The 21,613-nt window shown below is 49.7% G+C and overlaps 3 protein-coding genes and 1 pseudogene across 4 annotated transcripts in view; 2 read left to right on the top strand and 2 right to left on the bottom strand.

The window, feature by feature from the left end:
• Positions 1-701, bottom strand: part of LOC140853971 (histone deacetylase 5) — a 14,785-nt gene extending 14,084 nt beyond the window's left edge. Inside the window, 2 exon segments of the mRNA XM_073249090.1 lie at positions 419-498; positions 605-701. Of these exon segments, the coding sequence (XP_073105191.1) occupies positions 419-498; positions 605-701 (177 nt within the window).
• Positions 646-1,945, top strand: LOC140854010 (uncharacterized; annotated as a pseudogene).
• Positions 1,946-9,694: 7,749 nt separating this feature from the next.
• On the top strand, positions 9,695-18,416 carry LOC140853970 (DNAJ protein JJJ1 homolog). Its single transcript, XM_073249089.1, is given in 7 exon segments — positions 9,695-9,843; positions 13,258-13,604; positions 13,607-13,804; positions 13,807-14,209; positions 14,211-15,045; positions 17,831-17,889; positions 18,026-18,416. Coding segments are annotated over 7 exon segments (2,049 nt in total). The 3' UTR covers positions 18,084-18,416.
• Positions 18,417-20,743: 2,327 nt separating this feature from the next.
• The window catches only part of LOC105058078 (histone deacetylase 5), a 31,518-nt gene continuing 30,648 nt past the window's right edge, over positions 20,744-21,613 (bottom strand). Inside the window, exons 10-11 of one of the 2 annotated variants that reach the window (XM_073249139.1) lie at positions 21,382-21,528; positions 20,744-21,201 (exon numbers count right to left, since the gene is read on the bottom strand). The gene's annotated coding sequence lies outside the window, so the exon portion shown is untranslated. The remainder of the gene's footprint in view (positions 21,202-21,381; positions 21,529-21,613) is intronic. The other variant, XM_010940864.3, reaches the window with a different exon arrangement.

The raw sequence follows: 21,613 nt of genomic DNA, 5'->3' as shown, positions 1-21,613 counted from the left end.
AAAATTCACATAGAAATAGAATACTATAGTACTCATAAAATTCTAATCATATTGTCCATATAAAAAATAAAATTCGGTAACTCTCAAATAAAATAATATTTTTTTAACTTTTATGTTTGTGCTTAACAGAAGCGTGCCGAGAATTCTTATGGGATAGTCACTCATCGGCATATATTATAAAGGATGCAATGAAACAAATTCGGAATTTTTGATTGCTAAAAACTAGAAGTTTTGCACATCAGCAATGGAAGTTGTTTCTTGCTTTAGACATTTGAGCCGCTCCCACCATCTACAAGTAACATGGTCATTATAATAGGGGGGCAAGGCGATGATCATTTTTCTAAGCAAGTATTTGCTTGCATTTGGCCATTCCCAAAAAAAAATAAAAAATAAAAAATAAAACAAGAACTAATAAAACATAATTGATATTGGCAAATTGCATTGCTGGAATCTGGATTGAAGCACTTCTTTGCAATCTCGCCCACAAACTTTGCGCATCTAATGTGGCATTTCCCAAACAAAGAAAAAAAAAGCAAATGGGACATTTGATCCCGTTGGAAAATCCGTAAAAAAAATTGTTGTCATCATATCTCTACGGATGTACCTAACGCCAAAACATAAGTCCATGTTCCAGTTGGTTTCCAACTGGCCATCTCAGTCCCTTTTCTATCGCTTTTCCTCTTCCTGTCTTCCACCACCATCCAAGCTACTCTTTCTTCCCAATCCAAATTCTCTCTCTCTCTCTTAAATGTTATCATCATTTAGAAAGACATATCTTTCCTTTCCACAAAAGATTCCTTTTTATCAGCTTATAATTTTAGACCCAAAAGCTCATCAGATTCCTCATTTCCTCACTGTTTCTCCTCTCAAGCCTGCTTGTATCAAACACCTATCATTTTTCGTAAAACCATCTCCTTCCAACCTGAGGATACCCTTCCTCACACCGAAAAGATCCAATCTTTGAGATAATCCACCATTTCCTAGTTACCCATTCCAAAACCACTCCTCTCTCATCTAAAAGATCCCATCTTTCAGAGAAACCGACAATTTCTCCTAATATCCGATTATTGAAGGAGAATGGTAGAGAAGAAGCACCTCTCTCCCATTCAAAGACTCCGTGAGGAAAGCATTCACTACAACGCCTCACCCAAAAAAAAAAAAAAAACCTTCTTTGAGATGTTCTCGCCATCCTCTAGAAATCTATTCCATCCTTAATTTCCACATATAAAAAAAATCCAACCTCTGGCAGAAAGTACACCGGTTTCCATCTGTTTCCGATCAGAATTCCAACAAAAAGTTGGTTCACTGATAAAATCTCACAGATTTCTAGGAATCCATACCATCCACAATCCCATTAGCTCATCAGTTTCTATTCATTTTCAAACAAAAGGGAGGAGTTGACGAGAAGAATCCCCTCCTCTTCCCCCAAAGCTAAACCAATCCAGGCATCCTCAACAAATCCCACCTTTCAATGTTGCCAACCTACAAAACCTTATTGGCATTCCTTCTTATCTCCACCCTTACCCTCTCATTCAAAGAGGCCCCGGTTTCTGATGCCCCCTCGGCATATGAGATGCTGGAGAGGTTCAACTTCCCCAAGGGAATCCTCGCAGGGGGCGTGGAGAGCTATACACTGAACCAAGATGGAATCTTTGAGGTGTTCCTGAGAGGAGACTGAGTTCAGTGCACGTGGTGGCTGCTAGTTGAAGTACCAAAAGAAAATTGCAGGCAAGGTGGAATCAGGCAAGCTCATGGATGAGAGAGTAGTGAATGTTAAGGTTGTGTTCATGTGGTTTGGCATCGATGGGGTGGTGAGGAGCAGCAGAGATCTCAATTCTATGTCAGTCCACTCTCTGCATCGTTCCCCCTCTCCAACTTTGAGGAGTGCCCAAAATGCCGCTGCGGGTTTGCTTGCGCCATCACTGCCATAGCAGCAGATTCTTAGGCCTGCAATTTTGTTGGTGACTATTCCCTTATCTCTGCTCTTGTGCATTGTTTGCGTTGTAGGTTGAGGATTTGATGGAGGACGGTGTGTCTGTTGTTGGGAAATACCGACCGTCCCACCGACCGACTGTCGGAGGGTCCGACCGACCGACTGCCGGAGGGACCGTCCGACCGACTGACTGCCGGAGGGACCGACCGACCGATCGATCGATTAACGGCCCCTTCCCGTCCGTGGATATATCGATCGGGTTTCCACTCTCCGGGCCGACTGAACCAGAGAGTCTGATGGCCGACTCTCGCAACATAACTCGCTGACCGTCAAAGGGGCCCGAATCTCCACCTGACGCCACATAGATGGCCACCGACCCAGGGTCGGTCGACTCCTCCGATCGCCGTACAGCCGCAGAGCTTGTCAGTCCTGACAGCAACATGCGGCACTGCCACCTAAGGGCATTATCCCGCCTGGGGCATTGTCAACCCTAGCGATTTGACAGCCCCACGGCGATATGACACTTTTACGGCGACTCTGACAGTCTACAGTGAGTTGACAATTCCTCAATTGTCCGCGCCATTAATGACGGCGCCATACCACGCTCCACTATATAAATCGGGGAAAGCAACAGTGCAGGGGACCTCCACTTCGACTTCGAAACCACAGGCTTGCTCCCCCTCTCTCTCTCGATTGAGCTCTCTTCATTTCACTGTTGCCCAACCACCTCTTGACTTGACCGTCGGAGGGTCCCCGCCGGAGCCGCCTCCGGTCAGTGTGGACTTCTTTTTTTGCAGGCGCTCGTTTCCCGGCGATCAGGCGACGGGGGGATTGGCCGCAACAGATTGGCGTGTCAGGAAGGGGCTATACGGCACCAAGCCCTCCCAAGCAGAAGATACTAATGACAAAGACAAGAGCCCAAAGATCGAGGGTCACCGGGTCGGCGAGACGCTCTTCCCGCCGGGAAGAGACCTCCCCACCACCCTCAGCGGCGGAGCCCAGCTCTCCACACCCCGCGGTGACCGCGGAGGCGCAGATCGCGGCCATCGTACGGCAGATGACCGTACTGACGGGCGCGGTCAAGAGCCTCCAGCAACAACCGGCGGCCCGTTCGATGCCCTCCAGGAGCAGCCGCCGGCGCCCGCACCGATCCCCGTCGCCTCCGTGCGAGCGCCCGCAACAGCGCTCCCATGGAGAGGAGGAGGGACGGCCACGGCGCGACGCCCGACAGTCCCAACAGCTCTCTCCTTCCCTGCTGGAACGGGCGAGGAAGGAGAAGCGACCGCGGACGCCGTCCGCCTCCTTCTCGAAATCTTCCGGGGACTCCACTCCTGGGGTCTCCCAGCACCGACGGACGGACGACTACGAACGCAGGTTCGAGAAAATCGACCGTCGGCTTGCACAGTTGCAGGTGGATGGCCAGAAGTCTTCGAACGACGTCGACTTCCAGACCGCCCAACCTCTCTCCCGACTCGTTCTCGACAAACCGATCCCCAGTCGGTTCAAGATGCCGCACGTGGAGCCATACGACGGCTCCACCGACCCAATCGACCACCTCGAGAGCTACAAAACTCTCATGATGATTCAGGGGGCAACCGACGCTCTCTTTTGCATCGGCTTCCCCGCCACACTCCGCAAGGCTGCCAGGGCCTGGTACTCCGGTCTTCGATCGGGAAGTATCCACTTCTTCGGGCAGCTCGAGCACTCTTTCGTGGCTCACTTCAGCACCAGCCGGAAGCCGCCGCGAACGTCGGACAGCCTTTTCTCCCTCAAACAGGGAGAAAATGAGACGCTCCGACATTTCGTGGCGCGATTCAACACGGCCACGCTTGAGGTCCGGGACCTCAACGAAGACATGGCTATCTCAGCCATGAAATGGGGGCTGAGGGCGTTCCGATTTACCTACTCTCTGGACAAGACCCTCTCCCGGACGTACGCCGAGCTGCTGGAGCGCGCATACAAGTACATGCGCGCGGATGAAGGAGCTTCCGACCGACGCTTGGCCGAACCCAGAGGCCCGAAGGAGAAGCGGAGGAAGGGCCGGGAACCCGCTGCACCCAGCAGGCCCCCGACCGATAGTCGGGTCTCGACACCGCGACAGAACCAAAAGTCGCCCAAGCGGCAGACTCCAAGGCCGACACGCTCCAAGTACGATTCCTACACTCCTCTCTCTGCCCCCCGTGCGCAGATTTTGATGGAGATCGAGGGGAAAGAGTACCTGCGACGGCCTCCACCTCTGAAGGCAAAATGCCCCGACCGACGGAAGTACTGCCGATTCATCGAGGCCACGGCCACAACACCGAGCAATGCATCTAGTTTAAGGATGAGATCGAAGCCCTCATCCGCCGGGGGTATCTCGGTAAATTTCGGAAGAACCCGCCGACCCAACCAGTTGCCGACCGACGACCCCAGCCGACCGAAGGGGCGGTGACTAATCAGCCGACGGTCGGGATCATCAACATGATCTCCAAGCGACTGGGCCCGGGGACATCCGCGGGAGGGGAGCCAACGAAAAAGCCGCGCCCGGACGACATGATCACTTTTACAGAGGAAGACGTTCGGGGCATCCAAACTCCCCACGACGACGCTGTTGTTGTTTCGGCAACAATAGCAAACTATGATGTAAAAAGAATTTTTGTAGATAATGGAAGTTCAACAAATGTTTTGTTTTACTCGACCTTCTCCCGGATGCAACTATCAACCGACCGACTTAAGAGGGTCTCTATGCCCTTGATCGGCTTTGCCGGGGATGCTGTCGCGACGGAAGGAGAAATTACCCTGCCTGTGACGGCCGGCACCGAACCACGACAAAGCACGGTCCCTTAACTTTTGCAGTCGTCCAAGTGCCTTCGGCCTACAATGCCATACTTGGACGACCCGGACTAAACGCCCTCAAGGCGATTGTCTCGACTTACCATCTCCTCGTTCGGTTCCCGACCAGGAATGAGGTCGGGGAGATGCGCGGAGACCAACAGCTCGCTCGTCGATGCTTCCAGATCTCCGCTCAAAACGACGAGTTGAGGGGCTCCCTGACGATCGACAAACTGGACCAACGGGAGAAGGAAGAACGGGGTTCGCCGGCCGAGCAGCTCGTGTCGATCCCGATAGCGGAAAATCCTGACCGGAAGGTATGGGTCGGGTCTCAGCTGCCGACCCCGAACGACGACGATTGACGAAGCTGCTGATGGCCAATGCCGACATGTTTGCTTGGTCGGCAGCGGATATGTCGGGCATCCCCCAGAGACGATAACCCACCGACTCAACATCGACCCGACGATGAGGCCGGTGAGGCAGAAGAAAAGGTCCTTCGCTCCAAAGAGACAGAGGGCCATCGACGAAGAAGTAGACAAGCTGCTCGAGGCGGGCTTCATCAGAGAATCCACGTATCCCGATTGGCTCGCCAATGTCGTCATGGTCAAAAAAGCCAACGGAAAGTGGAGGATCTGCATCGACTATACCGACCTGAATCGAGCCTGCCCGAAAGATAGCTTTCCACTTCCGAAGATCGACCAGCTGGTGGACGCGACGTCCGGATTTCGACTGCTCAGCTTCATGGACGCCTTCGCCGGATACAACCAGATCCGGATGGCGCCTGAAGACGAGGAGCACACTGCCTTCGTGACCCCCAAGGGCCTCTACTGTTATCGGGTGATGCCCTTCGGGCTGAAGAACACCGGCGCTACCTACCAGCGACTTGTCAATAAGGTCTTTAAAGATCAGATCGGGCGCAACATGGAGGTATACGTGGACGACATGCTGGTGAAAAGTGCGCAGATCCCGGATCATGTTCGGGATCTCGAGGAGACCTTCCGCACTTTACGACGACATCGAATGAAGCTCAATCCAACCAAGTGTGCTTTTGGAGTAACCTCGGGGAAGTTCCTCGGATTCCTCATTTCTCAGAGGGGGATCGAGGCAAACCCTGAGAAAATAAAGGCGATCATCGACATGCGTCATCCGAACACCAAGAAGGAGGTCCAACAGCTGAACGGAAAAATCGTTGCTCTCAGCTGGTTCATTTCTCGATCAGCTGAAAGGTGCCTTCCATTTTTCAAAACTTTGCGGCAGGCAAACGGTTTTTCTTGGTCGGATGAGTGCCAACGGGCCTTCGAAGATCTGAAGAAGTACTTGGCTTCCCCACCGCTGCTCGTGAAGCCGCAGGTCGGGGAGACCTTGTATCTCTATTTGGCCACATCCTCTGAGGCGGTCAGTTCGGTGCTCGTCCGAAAAAATGAGAGCCGAACCCATCAGCCTATCTACTATACCAGCAAGGTACTCCACGGCACCGAAGCCCGATATTCGGAGACGAAAAAGATGATTTTCACCCTGACTGTCTCCGCACAACGACTCCGTCCATACTTCCAGGCTCATGCCATAGTGGTTCTCACCAACCAGCCCCTGAGGGCGATATTGCGCCGACCGGACACATCGGGACGACTGGCAAAATGGACGATGAAGCTCAGCGAGTTCGACATTCAGTACCGACCGCGGCCTGCCCTGAAGGCTCAGGTCCTGGCCTACTTCATCGCCGAATGTCCGACCACCGACCAAAGGTCGGGAGCTGCGGACCCAGGACGAGACGCGGTCTCCGAGCCAGACCCGGTCTCCACCTGGGTACTGCACATCGACGGAGCTTCAAATACTCAGGGGAGCGGGGCAGGGCTCCTGCTCACAAATTCGGATGGGGTAGTCGCCGAGTAGCCCTCCGATTCGATTTCAAGGCCTCCAATAACCAAGCCGAGTACGAAGCACTCCTCGCTGGCTTGAGGATGGCAAGGGAGCTGGGCATTGACAGCCTCCGGGCATTCTCCGATTCTCAGCTGATCGTGGGGCAGGTCAAAGGTGAATTCGAGGCGCGAGATCCGACCATGACCAAATATCTCCAGAAAGTGAAGGACCTCGTGGCGCGCCTCAGGTATTTTGAAATTTCCCACATCCCTAGGTCAGAGAACGCCCGTGCCGACGCACTCTCCAGACTGGCGACTTCGGCCTTCGACTCTTTGGGTCGGACGTTCGTGGAAAACCTCGAGCAGCCGAGCATCGATCGGGTCGAAGAAATACAGCAGCTGGCGGCTGAACCAAGCTGGATGGACCCGATCGTCCGGTTCTTAACTGACGGGATCAGCCCCGAGGATCCCACGGAGGCCAAGCGGCTCTGATGGTCGGCCTCCCAATATGTAATCATGGATGGCCGACTCTACAAAAGGTCGTTCTCCCTTTCATTGCTTAGGTGCTTGGGACCGACCGACGCAGACTATGCTCTCCGAGAAGTGCTCGAAGGGATCTACGAGAATCACTTGGGGGGCAAGTCTCTAGCCTACAAAGTCCTGCGACAGGGTTACTACTGGCCTACCATGAGAAAGGACGCGGTCGAGTTGGTCCGGAAGTGCGAACCTTGCAGAAGTACGCTAACATATAGCACCGACCGGCCAGCCAAATCGCTCCTATTGTTGCTCCATGGCCCTTCGCTCAGTGGGGGGTCGACATTCTCGATCTTTTTCCTCCAGCATCGGGTCAAAGAAAGTTCATAGTTGTCGCCATCGACTACTTCACCAAATGGGTGGAGGCCGAACCCTTGGCGCAGATCACCGAGCGGAAGATGGAGGACTTTGTCCAAAAATCCATCATCTTCAGGTTCGGGTTGCCGCATACTATCGTCACCGACAATGGACGACAATTCGACAACCAAGACTTCAGGGATTTCTGCGCAAGGTTTCACATCACGCACCGACTGACTTCGGTCGGGCACCCACAGTCCAACGGTGAAGTCGAGGTGACCAACCGGATCTTACTCCACGGGCTCAAAACCCGACTAAATGAAGCCAAAGGCCTCTGGGTCGACGAGCTTGGCTCCGTCCTGTGGGCTTACCGAACGACCCCCCGCGTTCCGACCGGGGAGTCGCCCTTCAGCTTGGCCTATGGGACGGAGGCAATGATTCCACTCGAGGTTGGACTGCCGTCTACAAGGGTCGAGCGGTATCAAGAGCCGGACAACTCCGATTGTCAGAGGGCCGACCTAGACCTCCTCCCCGAACTGCGAAACGAGGCTCAAATTCGTATGGCTTCATACCGACAGAAGGTAGCTCGGCATTACAATGCCAAAGTCAGATCAAAGCTCTTCAGGCCTGATGACTTGGTCCTGAGAAAGCAGAGGTCTCGAAGCCCCTGGACCAAGGGAAGCTGGCTCCAAACTGGGAAGGGCCCTACGCGGTAGCAGAAACCTATGGTCCGAGAGCCTACCGACTGGAGACTCTGGAAGGGAAACCCATTCCCCGAACGTGGAACGCCGACAACCTGAAGTTGTATTACCAATGAATTTTGTACTTGTCCAGTCGGAATACAAATCCGGTTTGAAATCTCGGAGTTTAACTCTTCGACTGACGATCGGCGCTCACCAAGGTCGAGCCCCGACATGCCGACTCGGACTTGGTATCCGCCTGAAACCGACTATCCCATCGTCGGTGACGCATCGGACTCTTACGAGGACCGATATATCTACATGGACGGGGGTCACACCCCTCCGACCTTCGGCGACACACCGGACTCTTACGAGGACTGATACATCTATATTGACGGGAGTTGACACTCCTTCTACGGTCGAACTTTCGGGCCAGACCATCGGCTAACACGCCGATCGAGCCCCGACCAAAGAAAGGCGGAATGCCTGCGCGACCGCCGTCGCGACTCCCGACCGAGCTACGGCGGTCGAAGGATATTTGGCTTGCCACCGTCTATCGCACAATGCGACCTCAGTCGCATTCATGATTCACCGACTGGGCTACGACCGGCCGGAAGATATTCGGCTTACCATCGTATATCGTGAGGCGCAGTACAGATACCCGACACAAGGGTATCGGGGTCCGACTTATCGGTGCTCCCTCGACTGAATGCGCCGGACGACATTCGACTGAACGCGTCGGAAGAGACCCGACTACCGAACCTTTATCACGGTTGGTCGGCTTCCGACTCAACAAACGCGCTCGACTCACGGCCGGGGAAAGGACGCCCGACTGACGACCTTGGCTATCAAAGGCCGATCAAAGGTCGGGACTTGTCCTACCTTCATGGCGGCGTGAGTTGCCGAACGTCCTAACCGACCTATATGAGTTAGCGACTTACGAAGGCATTCAACAACACATAAGAGAAAGAAGAACAAGCAAAGAAAAAAGTAAAGGACTGATTTCATTCAAGGTCAAAAGGAGTTTACAAAATCGGGCCGAAGCCCAGTTACAATAGTTCTAAGAAGTAAAACGAAAAAAGATAAAAGCCGACGCGACCGCGGTCATCCTTCCGAGTCGATCTCCTCGACCGACGGAAGATCGGGGATGACCGGCGTATCCACCATGATCGGCGCTGGGGTCGACGGCCGAAGCAGGATTGTCGGTTGGTGGGGAGCTGGCAGTCGGCGCCGGGACACGAGTCGCGGCCGTCTCTCCTTCGGCCACTTGTTCCTGGACGGCCTCCCCCGCCACGACGACGCCTCCCGATGGCGGGTCGGCCATCTCTTCAGTGACTTTGCTCCTCGGCCCCCGGCGGGACGATACTGCTGAGGTACAGCTCGGGTACAGGGCTTGGACCGCATCCCGACCGTCCTCGTACCCCACCGGTACGACGCGAAGCCGGACTCCAGCATTTCCTCCCGGTACTGGTCGGTTGGCGCGAAAGTCGTCCACCGCCCGACTGGCCGACTCCTTCGCCGACCTCACTTCCGCTTCCGCCCGGCCGAGCGAGTCCCTTGCCGACTCTGCCTCTGCCTTCGATATGTCGGCGTCGGCCTGGGCGATTGACAGATCTTCCTCAGCCTTGGCAAGTTTTTTCCAGGCTGACTCGAAGCTGCTCGCGCTCACCCTCGAGTTCGATGGCAACACCGTCGCGCTCGCGCCGCAGACGGTGCACGGTTCGACCCTTGCGTTTGGCTTCTTTTTTTGGCCGACCTTAGCTCGGACCCGAGGCGGGAGACTTCGTCCACCAACTTGGCCTCCCGGTCGGCCGACTGCTTCAGGTGGTCGACCAGCATTGCCGGTCGGCTTCGGCCGCCACCGACCTTTCTTTCCAAGCCGCCCGGACGTTCCCGAACCTCCGGTATCCGGCTTCGAGTTCCGACATGGTGTAGATCAGCTGCCGACGCAAGCGTTTCGTCAGGAAAACAAAGTAACGAAAATACTAAGGAAAAACGAGGCGAAGCGGGACTTACCTCGACCATGGTCGGGTAGAATGAAGATAACATCTCGGTCACTTGCCGAGACCTTAGCACCTCCACGTCGGCTGGGAGGAGGATTCCTTGGCACAGCCTCCTGGCCAGGTTGTGATCGGCCAACGCCGACGCCCCTTCGGAGAACTGTGCGCTGGACGGCACGGTGCGACTCCCCGACCTCGTGTCGTCCGCGGGGTCCATCGGGGCCTTCCCCCGATCGGCCACCCCGACCGACGGAACCGGCAGGGAGGGGATGCTCGAGTTTGAACCGGACACCCCCATCGCGGCCGCAGACGCCGTCGGATGGTGTTCGGTTTCCCGAACGTCATCCGGCCACCCCCGCCGCGAGGCCCCGATGTTCCTTCGGCCGCTTCTTCCACCGGCCTCTCCTCCGGATGCGCTGCCGGAGCCGCGAGCGCTATCACCGGCTCCGATTGGTCGGTCGCCGACGCTTCGACGGTCGGCGCCGCTGGAGTGGGCTTCTTCGGTGGACGCGAAGGTCCTGCCCCCGATGCCGGCCTCTTCCTCGCTGCGTACTGCCGATCTCGGCGTCGGTCGGCCGCATCCTCGGAGGTGTCCCTGCGATACCGACAGAAATATTAATCTAAGAACCGGAATAAGGGCCGAATGAAAAGAGGACCGGGGGATCGGGCGATACCTAGTCGGGGGACCAAGCTCAGGCCGGCGTCATAGAGAGCTTGTTCGGTAACAAGCTCCCTCTGCTTCGGAACCGACATGTCTTTGAGTCGGTGGAAGTCCTCCCGGTCGTCCGCCTCCACCCGGCTGTTGTCGTTTGCTTCGGTTCGGGGCACGCCCCAGTGGGAAGGGAAGCCCCAAGGAGAAGGAGATGAGATGAAGAAAAACTGGTTCTTCCACCCGTGGATGGACGATGGAAGACCAGTGATGAAGGAAAGACCCTTCCGGGGGTTGAAGAGCCACCACCCTCGGGCCTTAGGGTGGGGTCGGAGCACAAAAAATGCCCGGAAGAGCGAGATGCGAGGGTTGGTCGGCAGAAGCTGACACAACAGCGCGAAGCTGATTATCAGTCGGACGTTCGGCGCCAGTTGCGCCGGACAGAGTCCGTAATAATTTAGCAGATTCCGGACGAACTCCGAAATCGGAAGCCGAAGACCCGCGCGGAGATCTTCGACATACAGCGCCAGTTGGCCCGGCGGAGGGTTGTTAACCCGACCGCCGGCCCCTGGGGCGGAAAGTTGAAACTGCTCCGGGATGCGATACTGCTCCGAAGCCGATCAACGTTCGGCCCCGAAAGCGAGGAAACCTCAACTTCCGGAGTCGACCGAGAGTCATCGGTCGGATTTCCGACCGAGCTCCCCGAGATGGATTTCCGGCCATCGCACCAGAACCGAAGGAAAAGCAAAGAAGAAGAGGAAGAAAGAAGAAGAGGAAGGAAGAAGAGGAAGATCACAAACCGAAATGGACCCTTTGGGGAGCGGGAGGAGAGACGACTGCCGGCGACGACGGAGAAATCGCCCGGACAGAGTCTCTGCAGCAAAAACGTCAAGAATGGGGTTTGAGTGCGGATGGTCCTATATATATAGGGCCGTCGACGGCCGAGATGCCCCCGCGCCGACCGGTCTCGGATGTGCGACACGTGGCGGCCTCCGGGCCCTCCCTTCGGCCCGATGATTCGCGCGCCCATCCGGGACGGCCGCACCGCCTTCATTTAATGCGAGGGGCGCCGGCCCAACCACCTCCGACACGTGGCGAAAGAGGCCACGGTTCCGAATTAAAGCACCCGCGGCGATTCGCGTTCCCGATGGGACGCCTGACGGCGCCCCGCGCTCCCAGAATCGATGCTGGGCGACGATTTGCGTTCCCAGAAGGCGCCGGACATCCGATCGTCTGACACAGAATCGTCCGGCACCCGACCACCTGACGCCGACTGACACCTGACACCGACTGACGCCTGACGCCAGCGGATCGCAAGGCATTCATAGGACGCCTGACATCGCATCAACCGCGGTACGGTCAGAATTGGGCAAACGGTGATTCCACTCCTTGTCGCCCAGCGTCGCTGTCCAAGCAATGGCATCGGCCAGCTCACCGTCCGACTCAGGAGTGGAGGGGGCAACTGTTGGGGAATACCGACCGACCCCCGTCGGAACTTACGACCGGAGGGACCGACCGACCGACGGGGACCGACCGACCACCGACCGACCGACCCCGACCGACTGGTGAGGACCGACCGACGACCGACGACCGCCATCACCGGCCGATTAACGGCCCTTTCCGTCCGTGGGATATGTCGGTCGGGTTTCCACTCTCCCGACTGAACCAGGAGTCTGATGGCCGACTCTCGCAACATGCCGCTGACCGTCAAAGGGGCCCGAATCTCCACCCGACGCCACACAGATGGCCACCGACCTAGGGTCGGTCGACTCCTCCGATCGCCGTACAGCCGCCAGAGCTTGTCAGTCCTGACAGCAACATGCGGCACTGCCACCTAAGGGCATTATCCCGCCTAGGGCATTGTCAACCCTAGTGATTTGACAGCCCCACGGCGATATGACACTTTCACGGCGACTCTGACAGTCTACAGTGAGTTGACAATTCCTCAATTGTCCGCGCCATTAATGACGGCGCCATACCACGCTCCACTATAAATATCGGGGAAGGCAACAGTGCAGAGGCCCTTCGAGAAACCACAGGCTTGCTCCTCTCTCTCTCTCGATTGAACTCTCGTCTTCATTTCACTGTTGTCCAGTCATCTCTGATTTGACCGTCGGAGGATCCCCGCCGGAACCGCCTTCGGTCAGTGCGGATTTTTTTTTTTTACACGCGCTCGTTTTTTGACGATCAGACGATGAGGGGATTGGCCGCAACACTAAGCACTGTCATAATCTAACGTGGCATGATTTCTTCCATGCCAAAGCCACATTGGCATGCGACAAGTGGAATTGCGATGCACCTTCCTTCGCGCCATCCACCCTGGATCACCAACTGCACAGCTCTGAAAGCGTTCAGAACACCGTCATTCATCCGTCTGCACGGATCTATAAGTGATGACTGAATGATCCAACGGTGGATGACCGGAAGGAAGGTGAATCCGTGTGTCGCGCGAAGTACAATCCAAATCTAAGTGGGTTCCATCTCCTCCCCCTCCAAGTTTTCTATTAAAACGCCGCCAGCCGCGGTCCGAATCTAATTCGAACCCTAAGGCCAACCCTAACCCTAGAGCTCGAGAAGCGAATTCATGGCAGAGGGGAAGGAAGCGGTGCCTCTACGAGGTTCTGGGCGTCCATCGCGACTGCTCCCAGGATGAGATTCGCGCCGCCTACAAGCGCCTCGCCCTCCAGCTCCACCCCGACAAGCTCGCCTCCTCCGCCTCCGCCACCTCCGCCGCCGACGCCACCGCCGCCTTCCAAGAGCTCCGCCATGCCTACGAGGTCCTCTCGGACCCCAAGGAGCGCGCCTGGTACGACTCCCACCGCTCCCAGATCCTCTTCTCCTCCCCCCCTCCGCCTCCAAGTCCCACCGCCCCTCTGCCTTCTTCGATCTCGACCTCTACGCCTTCTTCTCCAACTCCGCCTTCTCCGGCTACTCCGATGCCGGCAAGGGCTTCTACAGGGTCTATGGCGATCTTTTCGACAAGGTCTACGCCCAGGAGCTATGGTTCGCCAAGGAATTGGACCTGGGCGCCGACGCCGTCGCCCCCGCCCTTTGATCGGCAATCTCGACAGCTCCTACTCCCAAGTCACCGCCTTTTACAATTATTGGCTTGGGTTTTGCACCGTGATGGACTTCGGTTGGGTAGACGAGTACGACGCATCGATGGGGCCGAACCGGAGGACGAGACGGGCGATGGAGGAGGAGAACAAGAAGGTGAGGAAGAAGGCGAAGAGGGAGTACATCGACACGGTCCGCGGGTTGGCGGCGTTCGTGAAGAAGAGGGACAAGAGGGTGATCGATATGACGGCGAAGAGGAACTTGGAGGAGGAGAAGAGGCGGGCGGAGGAGAAGGCGAGGAAGAAGGAGGAGGAAAGGAAGAAGATGGAGAGAGCGAGGATGTATGAAGAACCTGAGTGGGCGAAGATCGATGAAGAAGAAGAAAGACTGCTATAGAGGTGGGTTTGATGACTTAGAGGAGGAGGATGATAAAAAGAAGAAAAAGAAAGAGGGTGCCGGTGAGGAACTCTACTGTGTGGTGTGTAATAAGAAGTTTAAGTCGGATAAGCAGTGGAAGAATCACGAGCAATCGAAGAAGCACAGGGATAAGGTTGCGGAGCTGAGGATGACATTCAAGGAGGAAGACAAGGTCTTGGAGGAGGAGGAGGAGGAGGCGGCGGATGAAGAGGGAGTCCATGTAGGATTTGATTATGAACCACCAGAGTCAGAGGAGAGTGATATGGTGGATGAACTATGTGAAGAATTGAGGGAGGAGATCAGATTTCAGGAGGATGGGAGTGATGATGAGGATTTGGAGTACAGTGATCGAAAAGTGGGTTCAGATGATGAGGCTAGCATTTTGGAAGCCATGGTTTCAGGGCATAAGAATAGGAAGAATGATTCTCAGGATCTACATGATTCAACGTCCAATTATGATCATTATCTTGATAATGATGAGCAAAATTCGATAGGATATGATTCCAAAAGAAGTCGCAAGAATCGAGCACCAAAGAAACGGACAGGGGCAGACATGTATGATGAAGCAAAGAGGCCAGAGATGGGTGAGTCCCAGCAGGAGGACAGTGAAGTTCAGAATCAGGAAGACAATATTGAGGATAATAAGGAGGTTATTTCTAGTCCTTTAGAGGAGGTCGCAACCAGAAGTAAGGGAGGTCGAGCTACAGTAAAGAATCAGAAGTCTAAAAAGCAATCAGTGGATGGAAAGGGAGCTGGAAGAAAAGACACAACTGCTGACTCAAAGAACCCATCAAAAGGAAGGAAACAGAAGGTAAAGACAGCCTTAGTAATTAAACATGGAATTATTTTGTTCATTTGCCATTTTTTTCTTGTTTAAGTTGCTTTATTTTGGTAGTGGCCTGGCATATAAGAATTGATCAGTGAGGAATTGTCTTTAGTGAAAGGATCTATGAGAAAGAGGCAAAAGAAGTAGAGATATACTAGAAAAAACTACCTCCTACTGGTAACCAAAAAACTATCTCCTACTGTCTGTTAGAAAAAGTAGAGATATTTTAGAAAAACTATCTCCTACTGGTAACCAAAAAACTCTCTCCTCCTGTCTGTTCTCTAAGAATTATGAGTTTATATTCAGAAAACTTATAGCAGAACATTGTCAGTTCATATGTTATAAGTTGCAATGCCCATATTTTTGACATAACACATCATGAATCTTGGAGCTTTCTAATTTCAGTAATCATAGCCTTCGGTCAATAACCTTCATTTCTGATCATATATCTTGATAAGTGTCTACCTTTTCAAAAGCTAACGGTTCTATAAACACTAGCTTATTGCTGCAATCATTTTAGAACCAGTACTCAAGTCCTTATTCCTCTTAATTTTCTGTTCAAGATTGTGAAAATCTACTGTAACTGATATTGTAGGTGTCTTCTGCCCTTATAGCTGCACCATAGACAGGGAAATGTAGTTGTCACTCTAACCCTCTCTCTAACTGGTCCTATCTACTTCTGAACCTTTTCTAGTCATCATCTGTGGACAAACAGTTTCTTTTATTGTGTGAAGTTTAAGTGAAAGAGTTCTCTTTAAATATAAAGTAATTAGGTCAAGTTCGGAATCAAATAATGTAAACTAAGGAGTGAAAAGAACATTTTGAGATACAGAATAGTGGAACTGTCCAAACAAATGCAAGAGTGAAATCTATTTACTGAAATAAGTTAAAATTGGGCATCCCGGTGCATGAGTCTCCTGCTATTGTGGGGTTTTACATGCTGTTGACCTCTCACCTATGTATAGGGTGAAAGTTGCCTAAATCAAAAGTAACAGGTGTAATCTTAAGCAGTGATTGCAAGAATTTAGCTAATCTAGCTTTAGTTAGAGGTGTGGAAGCTGGGTGGATTTTGATAAACTCTTGAATAAAAACCAAGCCCTCCAAAAAAATAGTCTTACAAAATGAAAATAAAATGCAATGACACTAGAAATTTTCAGTAAAAGCAATTATAGATTATCTTGGGCATGATGAGATCATGTTGGCCATGCATCATCGCAACATTGTGCTTGTGGAAACAACATGACTTGGGTTTGTTGTGCATGGGTGCATCATGCATTCCATGGTTTAAGAGCCAGTTTTCCCTTTTTAGGCTAGCCATGAACAGAAAATTTACGCTAAAACTTGAAACTTTTCTATCAATATGAGTTGAGACTGGTAAAAGTTTTGGTCTAGGAAAGAAAATCTTCAAATCCAACCAGAACATTTCTTTGGATACTGAATCAGCAATAAAGCCACCTAAAATATTAACACAACTGAAATGGTGCTGCAAACGCTCAAAATGACCCTCCCACATGTTGGTCAGATATCAAAATGTCTAAACTTTTTGGTATGCCTTCAGCTTTTATTGCATCTATGTTCATACCTACATATCTGCAATTATGAATAAATCAAACACCTGAAGATGTATCCCCCTCCTATGAAAAGGATCATCAAAGATTCATAGTGTTGGAGCATGCCTAGAGGTATCCTTGAAAGCAATGGAGTTTGAACCCAAAATTTCTGTAAATTTTTTGCATTTGAAAATAGCACATCTTCTATATTTTGTTAGGATTATTATGTGGTCCTTCTTAAGCCAGCATGAGTCATCTGATGCTCTTTTAACACTTATAGGATTAACATGATGAGTCAGTCAACTATCCATCTTTATGGGAGTATTTCAATCATGTAGAAAATCTTTATGAACAAATGAGAAGGACTATAACATCTTCTCTGTTCTTCTTCACTTATGCAAATTTCTTGATGTTAAGTAGGGAAACAAGTACAAGGGTATGCCTTTATTTGTTGCTTGGTGATTCTTGATCAAACTAGTTAACCCTACAAGGTGGAGTGCAAGGATTATTCTCCCTAAGGTTTAGATGATTTCTTCTGTGCAGACTGATTCATGAAAGTAGTTAAGGTTTGAGTGAACTCTAAAAGGATACTGTTGGTAGTAAATGGGGTCAAGGAAGGTTCAAGGTTGAAGTGGGAAGAAATCAATGGATCAAGGTGGTCAGATGGCAGAATGCGTATGTTCGCTGGTGCAAGAATCGACAGCAAAAGGTCTGCTGAAATTAGTGATGCTAGGTTCTAGAAGTTCTGGACCTCTTGCCAATAGATTTAGGGTGGAGTTTGTTGGTAAAGGGGTTTGGATGTATCTAGAATTAAAAGATTCATAATCTGAGGATCCTTGAAGTTTTTCCTGAATAACTTGTGGAGATTAAAATGCACAATCAACTCCACCCACGTGTCTTCCCCTTTTATGCATGAGCAGTCTACAAGTGCCTTATGGTAAGGTTGTGAACTCTTTTACCTTTTTCCTCTTTTTCTTTTTCTTTTTTTTTTTCTTTTTCTTTTTTTGTGATGAAAATGTCTTGGTCAAGGTCGTTTTGCAACCCTTAGCGTTTATATGTTCTGTTATTATGGTCTTCACAGAACCCATGCAGTCAATCTCGAATTCCTGAATCTCTATGCGCAAATTTTGTATGTGAAATGAGATTAGTCATAACTGCATGACCTTTGGGAAGCTTTGCAATTCTGTTTGTGAACTCACTCCATGGATTATTTGAATCAGGCAACCTCAAAGGCTCTAAGTAATGCATGTGACACATGTGGAGAGAGCTTTGAATCAAGGTACATTGATAGGTGTTATTTCAAATGATGTAAAAAGTATCTTCTAATCATTTCTTCCTGTTTTTTGATTTCCCCCCTCCATCTTTTCTTTAGATTTACAGTGCTGATTGAGTTTGTATGATCTTCATTTTGTCAGGAACAAGTTATTTGTACATTTAGGTGCCACAGGCCATGCTATGTTGAAATCACGGTAAAGGAATGCAGATTGCTGATGAAAGAAACTTATTCTTTTGTGTATCATATGTGGTGTTGTTTTCTGGAAAGGCCAATCAAGCAGACATCACTTTCCAGACTCGAGGTATATGAATAGTCTACTGGGATCAGAGCTCCTCTTCTTACTTAAGAGCCCAGTTGTAAATTGCTGCACCAACAGCAAAGAGGAAAAAGAAAACAGAAAATTAAATTTTGAGACCGGATAAAGTTCTTGATTTGACCTTTTAAAATTGTGATTCTTGCACGAGGAATTTGAATTCCATCAGCACAATCTTAATTATATAGAAACATTCATTTGATTTTTTTTTTTTTTTTTTTTTAAGAAAAAGCTACATGTAAGGCTTTGTTTTTTTGGCAGCAATACATGTTAATTCTCTCTAACAATGAATTTTGATGAGACGTATGCCCATCTGCTGACTTGTTTTGTTACAGCTTTGCCACATGGAATTGCATCAAAAGCTGGTTTGATGCTCGTTCTGGACGCACGCATGGCAGTCGGTGCTTATAACTCTAGGATCCAGCATTTGTAGATTTGTATTATCTCTAGCATTAATTTCTGCCTGCCAAGTGGATGGCCTTGCTATTTAGTTCCAATCTCACCATCATAACGAGTTCTCGTGGAAAATAAGACTTGAAAGAAGAGTTATAGTGGGTTCTTCATTAGCCAAACAACCAGGACTCTGTCTTGGAACCCAGCAGAGACAAAACTGTAATCTATTACACTCATAGCCTCAAATACAATCAGAGTGCTCTGTTCTATTTGAGAATGAAATCTACTTCTAGCTCTACAAAAGAAGCTTATGAAATCTACTATTTCCATGAAATAGAAGTGGCTGGTCGGTTAAATGCATTAAGCAACCTTACAGAGTGGGATATCCAGACCAGTGCAAGGTGGGAGCTTGGACCTGGCATGTACTTTGTAGGAACTTCCATACCCTTGGGATGGAACATAGATCAAATTAATACAGTGGCTGGTTCCACATCAGCATGCGAATAAGGTAAATGTGAATCACCGAAGCTGTTGGATGTCCTTCCAAGAGGCCACAAACGTTCCTGTGATTTGCAGGAACCTGAAGCAAATCATATCTTGGATTTTGGCTGTGAAACATTCTTTAACGCTCATGTGCAGCACCGATCCCAACAAGAAGTGATGTGCTACCACGGCTCTATCAATAGGTAGAAATGTGCACGGTGCACCCTGGGTGGGTCTCCCAAATTTTCACCTAGGTTGAGGGGCAAATTGATACCGGTTTGTTCAGGCATGTTTGCTGAGCCATGCGGATAATTCAGCAAATAAAATGAGAACATTTTAGAGATGAGCCATTGCTCAAAACAAGGAAATCTAGCTTAGATGTCTAAGATCAATGAATAGGTATTTAGACGATATACTCATCAGATTTGCAAAAGTGGGTAATATTCAATGCCCAAACTTGAACTTTTGTGACCTCTTGCCAATTCTCTGCTGCAACATGGCTCAATATTTTGGGATGAGCACAAATTATGCTTCAGTGGCAGGCGCTTTTTTTTTTTTCTCTTCAGACTGAAGAATGCAAGCACATGGAGTAAAGCTTGCAATCCTACATATTTAACTCTCATCAGTTTAATAATCGAAGACAAACACCAAATGAAAGACAAATCATAACACCAAAAACCATTCAGTCGGAATTGTTCCAAAAAACGTTTTCTAGTCAAGCACTCTTTGTGCAGGCCATATGCAAACTTCTAAAAGACAACCTATACACAGTGAATATTGAGCTGTTTGCATTTTTATTCAATGTTAATCATCGTTCCTACACAACTTGCTATGCTATAAATGTGGGGCCCAAGTACTCATAACCCTCTGCCAGCAGCATCATTAATGTAAGCAATTGCTTCCTTTCTGGTAAGCTGTTTTCCTTCTACCAACCCTCTCACTAATGCATTCATGTAATTGTTAGAAGGGCCGGTTACAGGTAATTCACCAGATTTAAATTGCTCGATCTCTGAAAAATAAGCACCTGTGTGGTTGAAAGTTAAACATGTATCAGAAATGTGGGAAAGCACTTCATTAAGTGAATTATAAAAAGCAACAAGAAAACATATCAGATATGTGGGGAAACACTTCAATAATTGAATTGGAAAAAGAAGTATATTGAGAAGTACCGAAAATACCCACCGTTAGGGATTGGAAATTACTGGAAAAATGCAGGTCGTTAACTAAATTAAAAAAAAGCAACATATTGAGAATCACTAAACAATGTCAATGAGAAGGCACAATTCCAAACAACTACACATGGAAATTACTGGAAAACATGTAACAGTTAAAAGGATGAACACAGCTATATTGTATCATCATACAAAGAAATGAACCATGTAATAGATCCCATGGTAATTATTTTGAGATGATGGCAGTTGCAATTTCAACAAAAGAAACAAAATTGTTTTCCTTGTAAGAAGCTCATCAATTTTTATTCTTGAACAGCCAATTAATGAACCATTTTGAGGATATTCACATCTAAATTTCATGGAAGTTATGCAGTAAGGCATGCCTTGATTTAGACCAAATAAAGAAACCCTAGCAATATCTCAAACTATTATAAGGGGTCCTTCAGTGGATAAAGAATAGAACTAACAGAGAGAATTCTTGACAAGATATGAGGAGTCCGTATTTGCAAATTAGTAGGTTAACAAAAAAACCAAACATTCAGAACGACTTGATTGCAAGCCTATTTTTTTTCTCAGAAAACAAATTCTGGATATTTGGTTTTGATAAAATTTTCTAATCCATTGTGACTTGAACAATGCAATGCCTTTTTCCCAAGTTTGAGAAATTGATGACATAGATAAATAGTGAAAGCAGTAAAGAGTTCATACAGGACAGACAGCAAGATGTAATCACATAAACTGCCTCACAACAGGACTACAAGGAAAAAAACTGCCTCAATATAAACGTTTGCAGTACATAAGATTTATGATTTAGGTTGGAAATCCAGGGGCCTCATAACAGCTCAACAAAAACAAGAAAAATTTAAAATACAGAGTAAGAAAGGCATACGTCATAGTGAAGATTGGAAGGTTATCCTCCTTCCCCAAATAAAGGACATTGGAATACCATCCAGCCTGCAGGAAATCCCAGTAATGGTCAGATATCCAGTGGAAACAATTAAGCTATCGGTACACGGAATGTACCAAGAGAACCATGCATACTGTGCACACATAAAGAGAGAGGTCATGTCAAGTAATTCAAATAGAAATCCACAATACAGTGGTTTTTATAGCATTACAGAGGAAAGACAGTACCTTAAGAGCCTCTAGAGGCAATGACTTATTTCCAGCAACAACACCGATCTCAGATAAATCAGTAAAGGCACTCTTGCACCATGACTTTTGCCATTCTCTTGATGTAAACTATTCTCTTGAAATAATACATCATTGAACTGCTCAAGCCTGTATATAGCTTGTCAAAGCAGAACAAAAGCGTGAGGCATTCAATATAAACAGTTAAATCAACTTTGTATGGCCTGCTTCAACA

This window comes from Elaeis guineensis, chromosome 15 (genome assembly GCF_000442705.2).
Source record: "Elaeis guineensis isolate ETL-2024a chromosome 15, EG11, whole genome shotgun sequence".
Lineage (NCBI taxonomy): Eukaryota > Viridiplantae > Streptophyta > Magnoliopsida > Arecales > Arecaceae > Elaeis > Elaeis guineensis.
Note: the sequence above shows the minus strand (reverse complement) of the source record. Positions and strands in the feature narration are given on the sequence as shown.